Source organism: Bidens hawaiensis, unplaced genomic scaffold (genome assembly GCF_021521415.1).
Source record: "Bidens hawaiensis isolate Kalapana, Puna unplaced genomic scaffold, B.hawaiensis_p1.1 tig00017563_1, whole genome shotgun sequence".
Classification (NCBI taxonomy): Eukaryota; Viridiplantae; Streptophyta; class Magnoliopsida; order Asterales; family Asteraceae; genus Bidens; species Bidens hawaiensis.
In genome coordinates this window covers 199109-220270 of record NW_027492653.1, presented here as the reverse complement: position 1 = coordinate 220270, position 21162 = coordinate 199109, and the positions used below count along the sequence as shown (strand labels likewise).

Sequence of the window (21162 nt, the reverse complement as noted above, 5' to 3'; positions counted from 1 at the left end):
GAATGGATTTGGTGGATAGACGACTTGACAACAAATTGGGGAATCGGTTTTATGGTTAGGCGATGGACGACTGGCAGCAAATTAAGAAATTGGTGGGATGAGATTAAGTAGATCAAACCAAGAGAGTAAATTAAGATGCGAATGGTTGATTGGGCTTCAAAAATAAGGGTATGGTTATAAATAAAATAAGGTGGTTATGAATAAATAAGAACCGATTAGAAAATTAAAACTTTAATTTAATGAGTCTTTTCCGTATACATATATTAAATCCGCATCACTTTCTTACCACAGGTTACAAAAAAGTTTACTTCGTATCTTTTAAATGAACTTAACCGAATGTTTAATGCATTAATTTGAATTAAAGGTTCAACGCGATGCATTGTACCATATGTTTTTTAGTAGGTTACTGTCATTTGATGAGCTAGACAAATAATATAAATTTAGAAACAAACATAATTATAAACAAAAACATATCTTTAAAGTATTTATTATAACATTTTTTATTCTTAAGTTACATATAGCAAAATATAGTAACATACATATTTTGAACCTTATAAACATGGTATGGGTAATTGAAAATACGACATTTGACATTTGAATTTATATTAAGTTTTATCGTTCGTGGGCTATTGACGTGACAAATATATAAAAAGAATTATATAACTAATTACATGAAAAGTGACAATGCTATTTAATTAGGCTAGTCTTTATGTAATACCAAAAGATTGACCAATCTTCTAGCTAGGGTCTTAAGTATGTGCTATTAGTCTTATATAAAAAGAATATACAAGATACTTTTGATACAATAAATGAATAAAAACAAAATGTAAACATCATTAACATTTGTAGGTAATACTATATAATAAATAAATAAATAAATACAAGTATGTTAGGTGTTCATATAGGAATTAGCTCGGGATGGTACCAATACCAACCCCGAAAATTCCGATCCCAAAAATCCAAAATATTTAGTACCGGTACCGAAATATCTGGTTTGGTACCAACCAGTACGGTACCGGTATTTCGTACAAAATTTGAATACGGTATCGATACTGGTTCGAAAACGCTCATCCCTAGTGTCACATATCATCTTTCTAACACACTGAAAAACCTGTATCCTTTTTTTTTTCAATTAAATGACTTAATTATAACAAATAATCCAGACTGGTAAATTAAATTTTCCAAAGTAACATTGCTGTAAAGGTTTTTAATTCCTAAATCTTTCATTTAACTAAATCATTAATTACTACCTAAATATTGTTTTCATAACTAATAAATACTTGTTAGTGGGTATATAATATTACATTTATTAGATTTGTGTAATATACATGTATTTAACCTAATAAATTAATATTATACATACAACAATAACCTAGCCTGTTTAATTATAAAAAAAAACTCAGATGCATACACACACACGTTCAAATGCCCCTAAAATATTATGCTGTTACTAAACATTCAATATAATATCGATTATAGGGTTAAGTTTTCCTACACAATATCATAAATCTAAACCATTATGTTGAGAAAAAGATAAAATGATCAAAATAAACAAAAAAATATTATAATATAAATAAAAGTTATAAAATCTACAGGCTGGAAATCAAAACACGAAAACCTAAATCTGATATACTGTAGTAGAGTTTGACGAGACGGTTCAAGTGCCGCTAGTTTAGTTCAATCGTAATTCATTAAATACCCTTCCCATGTATTTGAATATTCGAGCCCTATCCATCAACTATTGTTATTAAAAGGGAATATCTCATAAAATAGTAACCAACTTTCAAAAGTGTTTCAATTAGGTCACTCATGCAATTTTTTTTCAAATCGGGTCACTGAATCTTCAAATCGAGTCTCACCGATTTTTTTGTGTGTCAAGAAAGAAATGGAGGATAAGATGTGGGGGTTGGAATTTACAATATATGTATTTAAATTTAAAAATTTTAAAAACGTTAATTATATTAAAATTTAAAAATAAAAAATAAAATCCACGTCACCACTCAACGTTCACATAAAAAAAGATAAAAAATTTTTACGCGAAACAAAAAAGAAAAGGACTAAAAAAACATGTAGAAACCTTTAATTTAATAAAATATGAAAAGTTGGTAACTTAGCTAGAATACTTTTTAAGGTTTACCTTTTTGAAACTCTTTACTGTTTTATGAAATTTACCCTAAATTAAATTAAAATAATATTTTTCAAAGTCAGCTAATAATTGAGAAAAGAAAGCATAGTATAGGACCATAGGATAATAAGAGTCGATAAATGAATAAAATAAAAAAACAAATAATAAAAAAAGCATAATAAAGCCCCATCCTCATAAAAGCTGGTCTCATCCTGTGGTTTTCAATTCCTGGTGCCGTACTATTCATATTCACTTCCTTCAGTCACCACACACAAATCCATCCGTTTGCTTCATCATTCATTCAATCAATCAATGTAAGCTCACCTCACCTATTCGATTCCTTCCAATTCGCTCTCGCATATCCTTCGCATTCATTTCATTTACTATATATGTTTGTGCGTGCATACGTCACTGAATGCGTGTGAATGTGGCGGTTACATACGCTGGATCTAGTGTTAGTCGGTTTAGTTTTGGTGAATGTGATGTGGATTAGTGGATTTGATGTGTACCTAGAGGTTTTAGGTTTTAGGTTTATGAATTGAGGAGTTAGGGTTTTGGTAGGAATGTGTGTGGTTTTGGTGTTATTAGGTTTATGAAGTGATATTTGTGTTGTGGTTTTAGTGGAAGTATGAGTGAAGAGGAGAAGAGGTGTCCGTTGTGCGCGGAAGAGATGGATTGGACTGATCAACAGTTGAAGCCTTGCAAATGTGGTTATGAGGTTTGAATTTAACTAACTCTTTTTTTTTGTTGTTGTAAATAATTGTTGTCTTGTGTTGCTATGTGAGTGATTTTGCTATCAAAGGCGCACTCAAGGGGCCTAGGCGCAAGGCGCAAAAAGAGCGAGGGCATGAGGAAATAAACACACGGTGTAAAAAAATAAATGCGTTAGGAAATAATGCTATTCGTCAAATAAAATAAACAAAAGCTATTGTATAACATTTAATATCATCTAGTTAGTACCAAAAGTTCTAAAATATTAATGTAGAAAAATAGCTTTTCTTTAGATAAAAGTAGAAATCTGGCTGGAAAAAAAGCGCACAATGTAAACAGGTCTTCTCGTGTTAAATAGGTTAGAGACTACGCACGTAACACAAGTATTGAACATGAATATGGCTTGTTTAATTACTTTATATCTCATGTCTATAACACAGTTGTATGTTTCATGTACCAATAAAGAGAAATGATGGAGTCTAGCCTACTAATTAAGATTATTTAAAAAATAAAAAAATTACATAGTATGCGTTTTTATTTAACAAGTTTAGTCGTGTCTAAAACAGGTGTCCAATTGCCAACCCTTAAAAATAATACTGTTCTTCAAATAGAATAAACAAAAGCTATTATATAAATAATATAACGTTTAATATTATCTAATTAGTACCAAAAGTTCTAAATATTAGTGTAGAAAAATAGCTTTCTTTAGATAAAAGTAGAAATCTGGCTGGAATTTAGAGAATTTGGCCGGAAGCTCTCCGGGAGCTGCGCCTGAACCATTACCTGGAACATTAAAGCGCAACTGTCTCGTCTCGCCTGGAAATTGCGTCTAGGTGCAAGAGACGATTGCCTTTAACAATTATGGGCTTAATTAATGTGAAATATTGGATGCAAGAAAATTAGGTTTATAGTGGTTAGATTTGAATTACTGTATTCAATGAAATTGAATTACTTTATCTTTACAGGTGTGTGTTTGGTGTTGGCATCACATAATGGACATGGCAGAGAAGGATGCAACGGAGGGGAGGTGTCCTGCTTGTCGCACAGCTTATGATAAAGATAGAAGTGTTGGGTTGGAATCTAATTTTCAGAGGTTAATATACTTTTCGAATCTTGTTAATTTTTTTTATATAGTATTGGTGCATTTTACCTTAAGATTAATAAAGCCTGTCACTTATGTAGGGTTGCTGGCAATAATACCAGTAGAAAACAAAAGCAGCCAAAAGGCAAGCAAAAACCAACTGAAGTGAAGAAAGACCTTAGCAATGTTAGAGTAATTCAGAGAAAAATGGCCTATATTATCGGGCTGCCTCTCAGTCTAGCTGATGAAGATGTATGTTTTCATTTGTAAAACCTTCCAAAATTTTATATAAGATTGCTCTTATTGAGTTATTTTTGTTGTGTAGCTGTTGCAGCGGAAAGATTATTTTGGGCAATATGGGAAAGTTACAAAGGTTTCTCTTTCTCGGACGGCTGGTGGGTCTGTTCAGCAGTTTGTCAATGATACTTGTAGTGTGTAGGTTTTACAGCCTATAAACTTAAATTAGTCTACTATTAATCATATTCATTAAATCTGTCACACGTTTTATATTCCCAGATATATTACATTTGCAAAGGAGGAAGATGCAGTGCGGTGCATTCAATCTGTGCATGGCTATGTGCTGGATGGTAGGTATTTAAGGTAAGTACATAACCTTATATACCTCTTAAACTTATGTTTTCTGGGCCATTTGTTGGCATTGTATATGTTTAACTACTAATGAAAATTCGACTTCTGCAGAGCATCATTTGGAACAGCAAAGTACTGTCATGCATGGTTAAGGAATATGGTATATATGAGATGCTAAATGTTAACTGTATCAATCCATTTTTTACCCTAAATCTTATGGAAGTTGATTTTTGTTTCTTTTTGTTGGTCAGCCCTGCAACAATGTTGCTTGTTTATATTTGCATAATATTGGTGCTGAAGAAGATAGTCTTGGCAAAGACGAAACAGCTGCAGTTCATACTAGGTTTTACATTCTAAAGTTTCATCAGTGTTATTGTTGCCTAGATAATCAGTAGTTATCCTTACTACTGGATTTGCTGATGTCACTTTTGTCAAAACATTTATATTTCAGGAATAGAGTCCAGGAAATTGTTGGTGCCACCCAATATTTGCATAACCGTTTAGGAAGTATGTTGCCACCGCCTGTAGATGAACACTTGCACAATCGCAGTGCTCCGGCTCAAGAACCTGTTTTTAGCAGTACACTTAGAGTAAGATATTTTTTGTTAATTAATTCAAGACTGACTAAAATTCGCCCAAATTTTCAAAACTGTTACTTCTTTGCCATTATTCAGGATGTAGCATATGCTGCGGTGGCTTCTGGTGATGACTTGCATTGTTCTAAGGACAAAGATGGAGTAATTAAATCATCCAAACACATGACAAGTTTTGTAGATATTGTTGGGAGGTCACATAGTTCAGGTTTAGATAAAGATATTAGCTTGGTATCACAAGGGCAGATACCGAGCTTATGTTCTGATTTGTTTTCTGTATGCATCAATGATAAGACTGGAGATTCAGATATAGTGTCATCAAAATCATCAACTTATAGTGAGCCTTTTAGGGAAGCTTCTCAACCAGCCGATCCAACACTTAAGGACACTAACATTATAAAAGAACCATCTTGTTCGACGCTAGATAAACAAAAATCTTTAGATTCTTCTTATCCTGTTGAGGCATTTAAGAGTTATAGTGATCAAGCTTGGTGGCAAACGGAGTCTAGTAGTCAAAACGGTTTTGGTGTAAATAATTATGCAGATGAAACCTTAATACAGTCCACATGTACAAAACCTGGATTGAATGATGGATATGATGGGAATAGTTTTGGAAGTTTGACCAAGGCAGATAGGATATATAGAGGGTCTAAATCTTTTTCTAATGAAGAAATAGTAGAGCATTTGAGAAGGCTTGATGATGATAGTCGTGTGGATAATGATGAAAATTCTGCTGCTGTAGAAAGCAGTATAATATCTAATATACTGTCTATGGATTTTGATGGGTGTGATAATTCGGTTTTGCCTCATAGTGTAACTGGATTATTTGAACGGAAAGATGTAGGACATAGTTCTTGGAGTTTTCAAAACAGTGATCAATCAAGATTTTCTTTTGCAAATGAAAAGGGACATAGTAATCAAGAGTTAGGGAGATTTTCTGTTTTTCAAAATTCTCGGGAGATTCAAGACAGTGTCTATAAGCCACAGTATCAAGGTATGCCTCTCAATTCCATGTACATGATACATGCATACTGCATACATACATATATGTAATGTGTTTATGTTTAAAGTTTCTAAATTACTATTATTTTGTAATGAAAGGGTCTAGGGCTCAGAACGTAATACCACCAGGATTCTCCAAACCACCTCCTGGCTTTCCCTCAAGCATGAGAACCCAGCAGGTTGTTTCTGCGAATTCTGGTATGTGATCTTATCCATCGTCTCCATACATACGTATTTGTATTTCTTGTGATTATGATCTATTTGTGTCAAAAGTGTCTGACTTAGTCAAATGCCTATATTACTAGAACAGACGATTTTATGATCTGTCATGATATTAATAGTACTCTCTTAACTGTAATTCTTTCAGGTAGTTATGTGAAGAATTCTTTGCCAAATAATCGTTATCATTTGCCATCAACAGGGGATCTAAGCAAAACGAGTGATGGTTTCACCGATCCTTCCATGATGGTTGTTGGTAGAGGCAAATCATCATCTTTTGACGCAGGGTCAAGCTCATTCGATTGGCTCTTGACACAACAACAATCTGCATCTGCCCCACACCATCATCACGAGCCTCAGTTTTCCCAAACATCCTTCATGCAACAACACCACACGCCACAGTTTCCTCTACGAGATAATTATTATGGCGATATCACTTCCAGGCTTGTAGATCAACACCACCAGAGCTACACGCAGCAACAGCAGTACTCACAGCCAAAGTTTACAAATGGTCATATCACAAACGGGTATCAGCAGCAGCTGCACTTGGACGAGTCTCAACAAGTAAACAGTAGAAATGAAGCGGGGGGCTTGCACGAACAAACTCAGAGGAATGAGAGATTACGGATGGAGAAATTGTTGCCTGGGTATGGTGAATTTATGCACCAGATGCCCAGTTCCGGCGATGTATACACCCGGGTATTTGGAATGTAAATTATTCACCTTTCTAACTTCTCTGGTTTGATTAAATTAAATTCAATTAAATGAAATGAACACTTCATTCTCATATCCATTTGTTTATGTTTTCAAAAGAGATGGATTTCTCTTACGTTTACATCTTTAAAGCGACAACCTAATCTCCCACTCAGAAGCCTCGAGAAGAACGTTGCTCATTTTCAATCATCTTTAATTCAGGTAAATTTTATGTTTATGATATATGGATCATATGCCCTAGTGAAACTTGAAAATTATGCATATTATGTTGTCACAAATAAGAATCAAACTTGAGGTCTCACACCCACATCACACACTTATTTGAACCAGGAAGTTTTATAACATCAAAACAGACAGTGACATTAGCGTTTGTACAGTTAGCAGAGCATCGATCAAAACCAAGTCTAGTAGTACTGGTATTGAGAAGTCTTGTTCTGCATGTTTGTGTTTGATAAAAAATGGGGGTCTTTGAACCTGGTAACTGAAGAAACGAATCCTGATGATGCTGCAGCAGATGTAACGGGCATGCCGGAATACATGATAGGCCAGACAGGAATTTGTTGACCTGTGGCTGTTGGATCATAAAGGGATTGCCCACCCACAGCAAGGTCCCCAACCTGAAAATCAAAAGAGGATGATTTTGCTTTGTGGCGTTTCACAGAACCGACAACCGGGTTCTGGACATGATTTCGCTTTGTAGGAGAAACCCATAGGTTGAGATCAAGATTGCTGTAATAACCTGCATGGAAAAACACACTGAGTAAATAGATATATGCTTTCATCAGTAAGTTGGAAAAGATAACCAAACTACAAAGATAATAAGCAATCGATTCAATAATACCTTCATCTCTTCCTAGAGAATCAATATCTGCCCCATATGTGCTTGGATCAAAGTTGGTGATAGCTTCTTTTCCGTTGCATTTAATAGCAGCTTTGTCATAAGCCCTGGATTTAGTTAAGAAATTAAAGATTAGGATACAAAATTTCAGATGTTAAATACAAATCAGTTAGTGTAATTCCATGAACCTTGCAGCTTCTACTTCACTGTCATATAATCCAAGGTAAACGTACCTGTGAACAAGCATATTAATCTTATTGACTAAAACACCTCGCTAACCCATTTATCCAAAGAATTATGTCACCACCACTACAGTATTTGTTTCAGTTAGATTAATATCACATGAATTAGTTCCAGCAATGAATTCTTGCTTTTTCCCAGGAAGCTGACCCATGCGAGCCTCCCATCTACCACATCTGTGACGGGTCACACCTCGGTATTTTGAACTTCTCCGTGAGAATCCATTACTCTGTCGACGCAGCACATGAATGAAATCTTCTTTTGATAAGTTCTCCATCTGTCAGTTACAGAAGTTAATCCTTGTAATCATCATGGAGGTTGCAACTAGCAAAGACTAGTACTAACAACCACAAACCTGAATCATGTCTTCCTCATAGTCACTTAAATCAAAATTTATATCAGCATCAGTTCCTCGAAACTTGATTGCTGCTCGATCATAGGTTCTGAAAGTTAATTTAGGTAAAGTCAAAACCGATATTACTAAGGTGTAGCCAGGTTAAATTTGTCACTGGACATTAACACTCACCTAGCGGCAGCATGGGCAGTGTCAAATCCACCTGTAATATACAAAGAATTAACATAATTCATAAACTAGTGCATTAAACTTAAAACTATTTTATCTTGCAAGTTTCAAATAGGATATCAAGCATGCTTACCTAAATATAGTTGTTTCCCACAATCCCTGAACAATAAAATGCATAGAATTAGATTCCAATATCATCAAACAAGACCAGAAGAAGCAGTCTGAATCAGGATAATTGCCAATCAAACTAGCAGAGGTTTTGAACACGGAGTTCTTATAATTGAGATTAATGCAAATGGAGAAAACGGTAGTCAATGCGTAACATGTAGGATGTAAACAAGCTGAGCCACTCGTGAATTATCGAGATCGGATCGATAAAAAGCTCGAAACGAAATGAGATTTTTCGAGGATGAGCTCAAATCTTGTATGAGAAGCTCGAGCCTAACGAGCCTTGTTTATTTTTAAGTTTTACCTTGGACTTCTATGTATTAATTTCACACTATACATCTGAGTTCGAGCCAAGCTTTGGCTCGTTTAAAGTGTTACACGAGTTTGAGCCGAACTTGGGCACAATTTTTTTTTCTCAAAATAAATAAAAATAATTGAAAACATATACAAATTAATTATTAGTAGATAATAAACGAGCTAAGCCTGAACATCAAAAAACAATTCACGAGCCGAGTTTGGGCTGTCGTAAGTAAAAAAGGGTTAGGCTAAACGTACCCCCCTCTTCTACTTGTTATACCCCATCTCCTAGACTTTTAATTGCTTTAACAATTTTATTTGACATATTACTCCACCTCTACCACCTCTAACATTTTTTTAATTCTGTAGTACAAATGTTGTGCAGTTTATTACGTAAATACATTATTTATTTATTTTTATTTATTAATAAACATTAAGAAATTTGTTTTAAAAAATGCAAATTATCTCCAAAACCTATTAAAAAACCTCTGACAAAAACAATTATAGAAAAAAAATGTATTTTAAATTATAAAAATGTTTATTTTAATTAAGAAATAAATGTTTTCTGTTATTTAAGAAAACAAAAAATTGTTTTAAAAACATAAAAAATAGTAAAAATATTATTAAAAAATGTGTTTGAAGACGATAATAATAAAAGATAACAAAATGACAAATAAAATAAAACAAAAAAGATTTGAATTGTATAAATGTGAAACTTGAGGAAGGGGACATGTTTAGTAAAAATAGGATGGAGAGGGTACGTTTATCACAACTGTAAAAAACAAGTTGAAGTGAGCCTATTCACGTTTGTACTTTTTTAATATTATAAAAAAAACATTCCTAAATCAGAAAGAGTATAGCACACACCATATATGCGATTCCCATCGCCCGGTCCGACGATAATACGTCACTCCACGGTACGGCGAGCTTTTAGACGGCGGTCCACGCCGGCTCTTCTTCACCTTCTGCTCCTGAAGCTGAACCGGTTTCACATTCCTAATCACCGGTCCGGACTCAACAACCTTCAGATTCAACCAGTCCGCTTTAACCAGAGAGTAATTAGCCAACAACGAAGGTAAAGGTGCTGTTATCCCTAACCCTAACTCCTCCTCCGGTTTCAAATAACCGGAAATAACTGCAGCGTAACCAAACCTACAGATGATCGATCAGTTTCAGTATTAGCATTACACGATACAGCGTCTTCTTCGTCATCAACTACGTCAGAGGAAACTGACGTGGCGGAATGAATCTCAAAGTCATCATAGCTATCAGCAACAGAGAGCACAGCTTCAGCGTTAAGATCTAACATCGTTTGCAAATTGCAACTACAAAAGTGACGTCATATTATGATGTATGATCAGGTGTTAAAGGTGTAAGTGTGTGAGTAACGGACTAGAGAGAGAGAGAGAGATGAATAATAAAGAATGAAGTGTATATATATATATATATATATAAAGGAAAACGAGGGAGTTGTCAGGTAGCAGGGGTGGGCTTTTGGATATCAGGAAGAGGTGGTGATATTCATATATTCATGGATGAAAAAACACGTGACCTTTATTTTATTTTTTTTTTCCATTCAGAGAATATGTACCGGACGGCAAAAGCAGGTGATAGGGGGTGATTTTGTGAGGAACGCCGTCTCCCGGCGATATATGGGGGGGGGGGGGAAATGGATTTGTCGCCGTGAGTTTTGTTTGGAAATATTATTAATATTTTATTATTATGTGTGTGATATATATAGGTTTGATTTCTTTTGAGAACCACTTTGAGTTTTAATAACTCGAAAGAACTTAACGTAGCAAATTTTTTTTTGAAATTTTTTACATAAATGTAATTTATGTAGGTTAAATATACGTTGAAAAATTACACCCCTAAGTTTTTGAATTTTTTTCACTGCACCCCTAAAACAAAAATTGTCTTTTTATTAACTAGGCGTCACATGTCGCTTATACCCCCAATTTGTAGTCCCCCACTACACATAGTCTAAATTGTCAGTTTTAATAAAATATTATTACTTGTATATACTTAAAATTAACACTTAGTGTGATGGGGTTGTATAGTTAAGTTAGAGCACTTTCAAACGTGTAGCCTCGGCTTTAACCTTTCATATAAGAGTCTCATCGACTAAGCCGGGACTTCTTAGACCACGAGTAGTGATAGAAGAAATGGATGTTAAGTTCTAGATTCATTAGACCATTTGATATAGTAAAAATAATTGGTAGCCTTAAGAAGTGTTTATACTATGAGACTCTTTCAAGAAGTGTATAACCTTTAACAAGTGTTTCGTTAGACTCTCAAAGACACATTCCATGTGTCTAACCTAAAGACCACACGTAGTGGTAACTAAGCACAACCGGTTGTTTTCTGACACGTGGTAATGGGTAGTTTTGCAAAAGTGTTATGGTAAAATAGCTCATAACTAAGCTCAAAACTAAGTCGTGTAGTGTGTGTGGGGTGGGGTGGGGGGGGGGGGGGGGGTTTCCCTTCATTTTGACCTCATTTTCCTCCCAAATTGACATTTGTGGCATTCACACACATACACAATTATTTATGGCATAATCTATTTTTAAAATCAGTCCTCAGTCCAACTATTATACCAGTAAATTGACATTTTCAGTGGTTGGTCTACACTATAAACATATTAAATCTCTATACTTCTTTTTCATTATGCATTTAGATAAAAGATAAAAGAGTTAAGAAATAGATGACAGTTATTATTATTATACACTTTAGAAAAGTTGACCCTTTAAAGTGCCATAGCAAAAACTACATATTTGGCCATAACCTCATAGACTCGAGTCACTCGATAAGTTCTAGGGGTGGTCCCTCCTTTAACTTCCCATTTTAAAACAAATATTTTAAGATTTGGAACTTTTGTGACAATGCCTACCCAAGATATCGTTTAAAATAAGTTAGCCTAGCTTGCCCGTTCGAAAATAAATAATAGTATACGGCCAGCAGTTAATATTAATAAATAAACAATTTATTGCAATGCCCATCTAGTCAAACTCAAATAGGTAACACAATACACAAAAGTAATACGATAGCCAGTGACGGATCTAGAAATTTTTTTTAGTGGGTTCATGTTCGGTTTGGTATGACGGTTTCGGGTCGTTTTGACGGTTCGGGTGGTTAAGGTTTATCACACGATAAAAATATGATACCATAAAAAAAACAAACTATCATTATTAGAGCATTCACATATTATAGAATTATAGATTAAGATGAATTGTTAGTTTATAACTCTGTTAGTAATGTTTAGCAAGTATTTTATCACAGATAATTGTAATATGTATATTATATATTTATACCTGCATATTGTTCTATGTATCTATCCAGTTATCATAAAGTAACTTTACAACTTACACATATTAGAATCTTCACCTAGGCTTGTAAACGAACCCGAACGTTCGGTGAATATTCGTAAATCGTTTCGCAGGAAGTTCGTTTATGTTCGTTTATTTAATAAACGAAGGGACTTGAACAAAAAACTTGTATTCGTTTAATTAAATGAACGAACGTGAACACATGTTCCATTCGTTCATTTATGTTCATGAACGTTCGTTTATGTTCGTTTATTTATGTTCATTTATGTCTGTTCATTTATGTTCGTGTATGTATTAATAGAAATAAATTACATATTATCTAGATAGGTAATCTGGTTAAAGGTTTTATATTTGTTAATTTGTCTCCATTTAGGTGTTTTTATTTAAGTTCGTTTATGTTTGTTTGTGTTCATTTCCATTTGTTCATCTATGTTTGTTTATCTTTGTTCAGTTATATACATTTAGATTTTAAACAAACGAACACAAATATCCCTTTTTAAATAACGAACATGAACATAAATATTTGTTCAATTAAGTGTCCATATTCTTTTAAAGTTAAATGAAAGAACACGAACATGCCATGTTTCGTGTTCATTCGATTCATTTACAGGTTTTCATTATTCACATTGATGAATATATCTCAATCTCTAGGCTTTTCCGATTTTATTTATGTTCGTTTGTGTTCGTGAATCGTTCGTGAACACATTAATTTCCTTAATGAACGAACATGAACATAAAATCTCGTTCGGTAAGTGTTCGTGAACCGTTCGTGAAAACATTATTTTCTTAATGAACGAACATGAACAAGGCCTTGTTCGTGTTCGTTCGGTTCGTTTACAGCCTTATCTCCACCTACCTACACATAAAAACTCTTAAATCAGTTTATAACTAGTTAAAAGAATACAAATAAAATTAAACATAAAAACGAAAGAAACGGTGTGGAACTGTGAATTGAACCTAGATGGGGTGATTCTTAGACAAGCAAGACGGAATGTTTACCACTAGACCAAAGTTAAACTTTATACATGTCTTCACTCATAAAATATATGTGGGTTCACTCTCATATTTTATATAGACATTCTATGTAAAATCTAAAACTCAATGGGTTCCCGTGAACCCGTCTCGTATACATAAATCCGCCCCTGATGATAGCGATCAAATACTTTTTAATTTCAAACTTTAGAATTTGCTAGAAGTTTATCCTTTTAGCGTTTAGGTTTTTCAGTTTGCCTTTTGGTGGTTTTTAGAAGTTTTTGGTGTTTTTTCCATCTGCCTTTTGGTTTTTTAAGTTGTTTCCCTTGGGGTTTTTGCTAGTTTCCCACTAGCTTTTTTGTGAAATTTGCCATTAAAAAAAATTTGCTAGAAATTTAAGTTATTGTTAAATGAAGTAATAAACCGTAACTTGATATTAATAATTAACCAATTTATGTAATATGTAGTGTAACTGTAACGTTGTGATAAAGTTTAAACTCAGTACAATAGTTATATTATATGTTTTGATAAATAATGACACAACCAAACGATGGAAACGACAGACCATATCAAAACAAAATCGAAATATTTGGCAGAAACGGTAAAATCAAAGAGTCGGCTTTGAGTTTTACGTTGACGAATACGTTAAAACATATTATTACTTTTTAATGTTTTTCTTGTCTTGTGCTATTTTTAAGGATATTGATACTTTGATTCCTTGGATTCTAGAGACTTCAGTTCCTACGTTGTTAGTGTCAAACAAATCTTAGGTTTCTTTAATTATTATTATTATTATTTTAATAATTCCATTTGGAACATTGGTGTCGTGGCTGTCAGTTTATGATAAATTATTAAAATAAATTATTCGATAAGAGTAAATAATAAATATTGCGAGATACATTACGTGGGTGACAAATCAACCATCAATATATAGAAAATGCGGCAATTTTTATGCAACTTAAATTAAAGAAGCTGACTTGATAGGCCAGCTTAAGAATATTTGTACATTACTTGGATTTGTAAAGATGAAAAATAATTGTTTATAAATGCTTGTCTTGATGATATTGTAACGATACTGAAGATAAACATAGAACCAATTATACACTCTAGACAAATCCCAAATCAACGATGAACATGGAGAGATTCTTGGTTTATAATTAAATGTCCCGTCTCTTAAATCGTCAAAATGGTTGGGGCTTAATGCTAGCAGGATGGGTTACCTCCTGGGAAGTCTCCACCGAGAGCTGTGTTGTGAGCTCTGCAAAACGGATAATATTAGTGGTGCGAGAGACCGGTGTTACAGATGTAATGGCTCACCCGCCCCGCCACTTTAAAGAAATAAGCTCCTAGTGAGCAATTGTAATATTTTATATTTATTACGTATTTTTAAAACATATTTTTGTTATATGTTCTCTAGTATACTTGATATTATATTTTATTACGTGATCCAACCAAATTTCCGAACTAAATCAATAAATCTATAATCAAATGATAGATTTCTGACACTAAATATAAGACTATGTGTTGTGGCAAGCGAGCGACCGGCTTCAGTGAGTGACGCGAGCCACGTCGGCCACGAACATCACAACACCCTCGCTTCACCATTCGCCGTGACCCCGGGCGAGCGCGTTCGCTTGGGCTAAAAGAAGAAAATTGATGGGTTGGCTCTCGAATAGATGAATTCAGCAGACGCGAACGACAACGGAGTGTATTCACTGGTGGCGCGACCGACAAGGTTGAAAGGTTGGGTCCAGTCAGCGCCACATGACACAATATGATCGGATGAACTCACATGCCGTCTTCAACAACAAAACATACTATGAAAATACGTAAGGATTCAGTTGACTTTGTTAGGGCAATTAATGGTGTTGAATATGGTGTTGAAGAGGTTAGACAATTTATGGTGTTGAATTAGGCAGATTATAGACAGGCCCCAATAATATTAATATTGTGAAAAGTGAAAAGAGAGAACCTGATGAATTATTTTCGAATTATTGATGATGTGTATGTATAAATATTACTATTTTAATCAGAAGATATATGAAACATCTAAACAAGGATGAATTCAATACTAGTTTTTGTCATACATTTAAAGTTTTTCTAGGGGCTTCTAATAGTGGACACTAGCAGACGTGGCCTCTTATTCATCTTTCATTATATGTTGTACAAATAGTCAACTACATATAAAATCAACTCTTTAATCCAGATGCCATTTGATGATGTGAACATGAAAATAAAAGCTCATTTTGATTGCATACATCCTAAATCATTTGTCAAAGATTTATTTCGGTAACAGCATTGTCTTTTTTTAACCATAATTAACATGTTGAAACATATGTTCACTCGAATCAAACCAAAATATGATCATAGGCATCCCAATACTTTCTTCTTTTGCTGATTACGCCATAGAATACGCACCTGAAAACTTGGATAGTAAAACCGATTCAGTCCGTAAGTGCTGCACCTTTCGGCTGCAGCCTCAAAACTCATTGGGCACCATATAGATTCGACACACTCACATCCCGGCTATCACACACCAAATGACGTTACCTTTATAATTAGCTAAATAATACTCACTTTCTTCGGCTATAATAATATCCACCGCCTGTATGATGTGGGTACCTATGGCGGGACCCGGACCTGCCGCCATGACCTTCCCACGAGTGGCCTCTGTAAACCACCCTACCACCGCCAGTTTGACTCCAGCCAGCTGGCAAATTACCCAATGCATTAAGTTCCTCTTCTTCTCTATCATTGTATTCTAACACCAGTCTCTTAATATCCTGTTTCTCTTCCAACTCGGCCGCTTCTTTTTGCTTTGTGCTCTGCACAAGCGAGCAGTCACTCGGTATCAACATCTGTTTCGTTTGCTGTTTGCTGCCTCGTTTGACCAAGACTTTGACCGGCACTTCCTTACGTTCTCCAGACTCGTAATCTACTGCCTCGTCACAACTTTCTCCCTCACTCACCCTTCCGACCGTGGACCCCTCGAAAATGTTCATCGGTATCATCATGTTTAGTGTCGGACGGGCCCGCAACTCGAGTTTCCTTGAATCCAAACTTTCCTGCATTAGAGCCCTAAATTCTCGGTCAAAGTCAGCTTCTTCCTCAGGGTCAACTACCATCACTTTCTGCCTAACATGGAATTCATCATCCTCATCAGAAGCTTGACCACCATAATCGTCCTCGCTGTCACACGCCTCGTCATCAAGCTCGTCCTCGTCATCATTCCCGTCTGGATCCATTGTGCTACCTTGTGATGCACTGTCATAGCCCCCGTTACCTTCTTCATGGGCCCCGCCATTTTCTTCAATACCATTTGCAACAACTTGGCCATTGACCAACGAGCTTCCAGATGCAGTGGTTAAAACAGTAGGTTTATCCTTCTCACAGCTAACTTTTTCAGTTAAAACCGCACGCTCATTCTCTTCGAGCTGAACTAGAGCAGCATCAACTTCTTCAATGGTTAGATAACGAGTCATGTTGGGTCGCAAATCAGCAAATAAGTCCTGTAAACGATTGAATTATTAAGTTATGATATAACGGGTGTGGTACATTAGCTAATGGGAGAAAGGTTGAATAACTAACCTGCAAGTCAAATTCTATATCGAGAGGAAATGCACCTTTACTGAGTATGTATCGTTGAAAATGAATCAAAAACCGATCCAGTTTCCTCTTTGATGAACCTCGACCAAAGTAGTGCCCGCAAGTCTCGAGAAGCGTGATTATCAATCTGATTCTAAAGCAGTCTTCAGGCGGATCAAGCATGTCTTGCTAATTAAGGAGATAAGAAAAAAGATTAAAATATAACAAATTACAACAAATAAAAGATTCACTTGTACCTCTTCTGTCCCATGACCAAAAACGAGAATCAAATATAGCGTATCGAAAATAACCGAAGAATCCACATGTTCATAGTTGTATAGCTCGCCTAAAAACCGCATATGAGCAACTCGTCTTTGTTGCATCCCATATTCATTTACCTCCAATCCTAACCGAATTTCCTCCAAAACCTGTAAAAGAAAATCTAATAATATAATGCGAATATAATTTACAGCTACTACTAAAACTTAATGATAATTAGATATAAAGAATAGCTAACCTCATCAACTACAGCAACTGCAAACTCATCATGATAACGACTCAATCCAGCAGTTAGTGAAGCAATCAAGTGAATTTGACCATATTTTCCTTTGTGGACCTTCAAAAAGCATTTTAACAAATATGGTTCACATTCACTCCATGGTAGCTTACGGAGTTGTCTCAGTACTTGCTCAATTGTTGTCTTATCCAGGTCTGTGAAAAGTAACTTTCTAATATACTGCAAAAGATTATTCAGCATCAATGTCAATAAAATATCATCAACTCACATATTCTTCTAATAAAATAATAATAACAATAGTACCTGATGCAAAGGAGGACGAACTTTAGAGACTCGTGCAGATCGTTCAGGGGGTTTGCACAGGTAATACGCGTTTTCAACAAGGGTACTGTGTCGAGGATCCAAATTCTTAACGTTTTTTAGGCGCATGAGGATTTCCAACATGTTTGCCATACGCACATTGGTATCCGGGTACCGGTAAAGATACCTGCCACATGTCTCAAGGAGATTGCATGCCACATCAATGTTGTGATGGGTAAAGTCATCTAAACAAGCCTGTCAAAAGAAACAGCAAATCAGCAAGCACTCAATGTGTTTAATGAAATGTCTCGAGTTACCTTTAAACAACTGAAGATGAGCCCAGATGGTGCGATCTTAAACTTGCAAAGCTCTCCGATAAAACGAATGTTTTTTATTTTAGTCTCGATGTTCATTTGATCCTGAAATATTAATGATTATTAAAAAATAATATGAAATTATATACTGAGAGAGAATTTAATAATAAAACCTTTTTATTGATGAGGAAGTTGAACTCTTCCTCTAGTAACTGCAAAAGCATAGAAGGTACATCCTTCATACAAGTTGACAATGTGGCAACCATGCGCGAGTAATAAGGTAGCAGTTCCAAAGATGTCCTAGGTACATTAAACAGAGCTCTAACAAGCTTTTTGCGTGATGATTTTGAGTTTAAATAACAAAACTCCACCTGAAATTACATAAATATCACATAAGCAAACTTACATGGAAAGTGGATAGATTTTAAAAGGGGAAATTGTATTACAGTCAACTGGTCAATTAAGTCACGGCTCACACAACCAGGAAGCCTCTGCAGCAAACCATCCAAGTTGGTTCCTTCGGGACCTCTAAGCTTCTCCTTCTCGGTTTCAACATCCTTTTCCTTTTCTTTTCCTTTATTATCTTTGTCTGATTCCTTTGTACTTTCTTTATCTTTTTCTTCTTCATCCTTCTTTTTTTCACTTTTACCGTCCGTTAAAACCGTGGCATCCACAGTGTCATGACCTTGGTCAGGTTCATGTGTTGAATCCTGCATAATTTAAAACGTGTAACAATTGCAAGGAGATATTTAAAATGTCAAATCTGCTAAAACTCTAAAAGTACTTACACTTGGTAGATCTTGTGTTTTTGATGATTGATCGGTCACTTTCTGCTCCGCTTCTCCCAGTAACACAGCAGGAACAAACGCTCTAAGAACACAAGCATAAAGTATTAAATTTTCAATCATCTCAGCTTTTGAAAATGAAAAACTAATTGTATGTAAAAAAACAAACAAACCTAAGATCAGGTAAACATTCATAAAAGCTTTTAGTATCTTCATCATCCCATAACGCTTCCGCAACAGAAGCTTCTTTTCCAGTACCAGAAGATGCCACTTCATCACCTACTGTGAGCCTCGTGTGACCATCCTCAGGCATAACAGGTGGTTGCATATCAAGGGCTTCTGCTAAGCTACACACCAGAAATTAAAAAGAATTAAAAAAGTGTAACAATTTTAAGAAAAGGTAAAGTACAAAAAGCATTTAAATAGAACTTACGCAGACACACCACGATCCAGTTGGTCATAAGACTTTCTTAGTTTTTCATATGAAGAAGCATTTTCCTCACTGAGCTCACCTTTTGCATTTAAAATCTTTGCATTCTCATGCTCTAATTGGCGCAGTGACTTCACAAATTAACAAAAGAAAAAAAAAGACATTTGATCAAACAAAAAGATTCACCACTGTTACAAATTAATATGAACACTTACAGTATGATCAGACCGAAGCAGTTCAGCTGCTGCATCATAATATGTCTGAAACGCCTTTTTGAAGACCTTCTTATGATCCGCAGTGATATTAAGCCCCTTAAAAAACTGCATACTAACTCCAGTTAACAACACAATATAAAAGAATATAATATACACTATAAATAAGTTAAACTAAAAGACAACATACCTCTTCAACAAGATCTTCCCCAGCATGCGGGAGTCCTATGAAATACCTGGCTTGTCTTGCAAAACTAGCAAGAAGAGACAAATTTGTATGAGCTAGATATCTATCTTTTAAATGTTCTAAACTGGCAAGATCCTTAATAATAGTCACAAAAACAGAAGCATCTTCTATAACTCCATCAAAGAAAAGTTCTAGAAGAAGTTTTAAAGCACTGCGTTTCTTCATGGCCTTCAAATTCCTGTCTGCATCTGCATCTTCTGCAGATTTCCCGGGAAAGAAGGTTTTCATGAGCCCTTGGACCAAAGTTGGAGAAAAGTCTTTGTATCTTTGATGAAGCAATGAACAAACCTGATTTACATAATAATATAAGTAAATAAAAACCAAACCTTGTATAGTTGTATACTTGTATGTCTAAAACATTATATATGGGTAATAATTACCTGAACTGCAGCTTGTATGTCTGAACTTTTCAACTTAGCATCACATATTGCAGCCACCACTTCACTAACAAATTTACTTAAGTTAACATTTTTTAACTCATCCATTAAACTTTCACGCTGCTCTTCATTGATCTGTTTAAGTTTCTTAATAACCGCTGTATTACGCTTGATGCTGGAATCCAATGTTCTAAGAGCTCCAGAGTCTAGTACAAATCAATTAAAAAAATTTCAATAATAATCAACTATAGAAAAATTTAAAAAACTGTCTTTCATAAAATGAGTACTAACTAACCAGGTCTTTCAGGATTCAGATTGGTTTGTCGAAGAGCTAATTTTGCAACTAATGACTTCTTTAATTCTTCACGACGAGATACCTGCAACAAGAAATAAGCATACATGATATTTATGCTATTAATAGAATATTCATATACTATGCACTGAAAAACTTTGTACCTCGTCATCTTGTTTGCTCTGGCTATCGCTAACACCATGTGAATCCTCATCAGGATGTTCCATCTTCTTACTTGTAAAAAGTAAAAACAAACTGCAACCTGCTTATAAAATCTGTGGAAATGGTTAGTGATAATAGTCATGTATTCATATTTATCAAATGCATTAGGCGCACTCAAGGCGCAAAGGCCTCTCCAAGGGCCTAGGCGCCAGGTGCAAAAAAACCATGGGCCTAAAAAACACACTTAAATAAAAAAATTCCAAAAATATTTGGTAATGAAAAATATCATTTTCTTCAAATACCAAAATATTTCAAACCATAATCATCTACATAAAGTACCAGAATCATCTCAAATCCCAAAATAGCCAACGTATATCATCAAAGCAGACAGTTTATTCAAAACGAATGATCTAAGCATCTTCTACTAAAAGAGCTGGCAGTTTATTCAACAACAAACTAAATTAAATTAAAGTTTAAAAACATGCTAGCATGTTGCATGATGCCAAGTAGTAAATAAAACACTATATTATACTTTCAATTATGA

At 34.8% G+C, this 21162-nt stretch overlaps 2 protein-coding genes and 1 pseudogene across 2 annotated transcripts; 1 reads left to right on the top strand and 2 right to left on the bottom strand.

The window, feature by feature from the left end:
* Window positions 1-2753: 2753 nt before the first annotated feature.
* Window positions 2754-7106, top strand: LOC143554134 (uncharacterized). Its single transcript, XM_077043988.1, has 11 exons — window positions 2754-2843; window positions 3802-3929; window positions 4019-4169; window positions 4243-4352; window positions 4434-4517; window positions 4617-4665; window positions 4757-4848; window positions 4957-5095; window positions 5180-6092; window positions 6200-6298; window positions 6468-7106. Exons 1-11 carry the CDS (start codon window positions 2754-2756, stop codon window positions 7031-7033), a joined length of 2421 nt encoding a protein of 806 aa, XP_076900103.1. The 3' UTR covers window positions 7034-7106.
* A 331-nt stretch (window positions 7107-7437) lies between these two features.
* Window positions 7438-10408, bottom strand: LOC143554151 (AP2-like ethylene-responsive transcription factor TOE3; annotated as a pseudogene).
* A 5504-nt stretch (window positions 10409-15912) lies between these two features.
* LOC143554169 (regulator of nonsense transcripts UPF2-like) lies at window positions 15913-20749 on the bottom strand. Its single transcript, XM_077044007.1, has 16 exons — window positions 20621-20749; window positions 20460-20541; window positions 20168-20370; window positions 19731-20075; window positions 19544-19648; window positions 19332-19459; window positions 19072-19245; window positions 18902-18983; window positions 18560-18823; window positions 18287-18484; window positions 18117-18218; window positions 17803-18054; window positions 17500-17718; window positions 17240-17410; window positions 16986-17171; window positions 15913-16906 (listed from the first exon to the last, which is right to left on the bottom strand). Exons 1-16 carry the CDS (start codon window positions 20681-20683, stop codon window positions 15971-15973), a joined length of 3510 nt encoding a protein of 1169 aa, XP_076900122.1. The 5' UTR covers window positions 20684-20749; the 3' UTR covers window positions 15913-15970.
* Between the last annotated feature and the right edge of the window lie 413 nt (window positions 20750-21162).

What these genes read in the sequence shown, in the direction of transcription:
- LOC143554169 (XM_077044007.1), bottom strand. Translation starts at nt 20,683, where the DNA reads ATGGAACATCCTGATGAGGATTCACATGGTGTTAGCGATAGCCAGAGC. An exon ending in TGCTTCGGTCTGATCATACT is followed by an intron (nt 19,460 to 19,543) that starts GTAAGTGTTCAT and finishes TAATTTGTGAAG; the next exon opens with TCACTGCGCCAATTAGAGCA. An exon ending in CTGGATCGTGGTGTGTCTGC is followed by an intron (nt 19,246 to 19,331) that starts GTAAGTTCTATT and finishes TCTGGTGTGTAG; the next exon opens with CTTAGCAGAAGCCCTTGATA.
- LOC143554134 (XM_077043988.1), top strand. Translation starts at nt 2,754, where the DNA reads ATGAGTGAAGAGGAGAAGAGGTGTCCGTTGTGCGCGGAAGAGATGGAT. An exon ending in CTTGCAAATGTGGTTATGAG is followed by an intron (nt 2,844 to 3,801) that starts GTTTGAATTTAA and finishes TTATCTTTACAG; the next exon opens with GTGTGTGTTTGGTGTTGGCA. An exon ending in TTGGAATCTAATTTTCAGAG is followed by an intron (nt 3,930 to 4,018) that starts GTTAATATACTT and finishes TCACTTATGTAG; the next exon opens with GGTTGCTGGCAATAATACCA.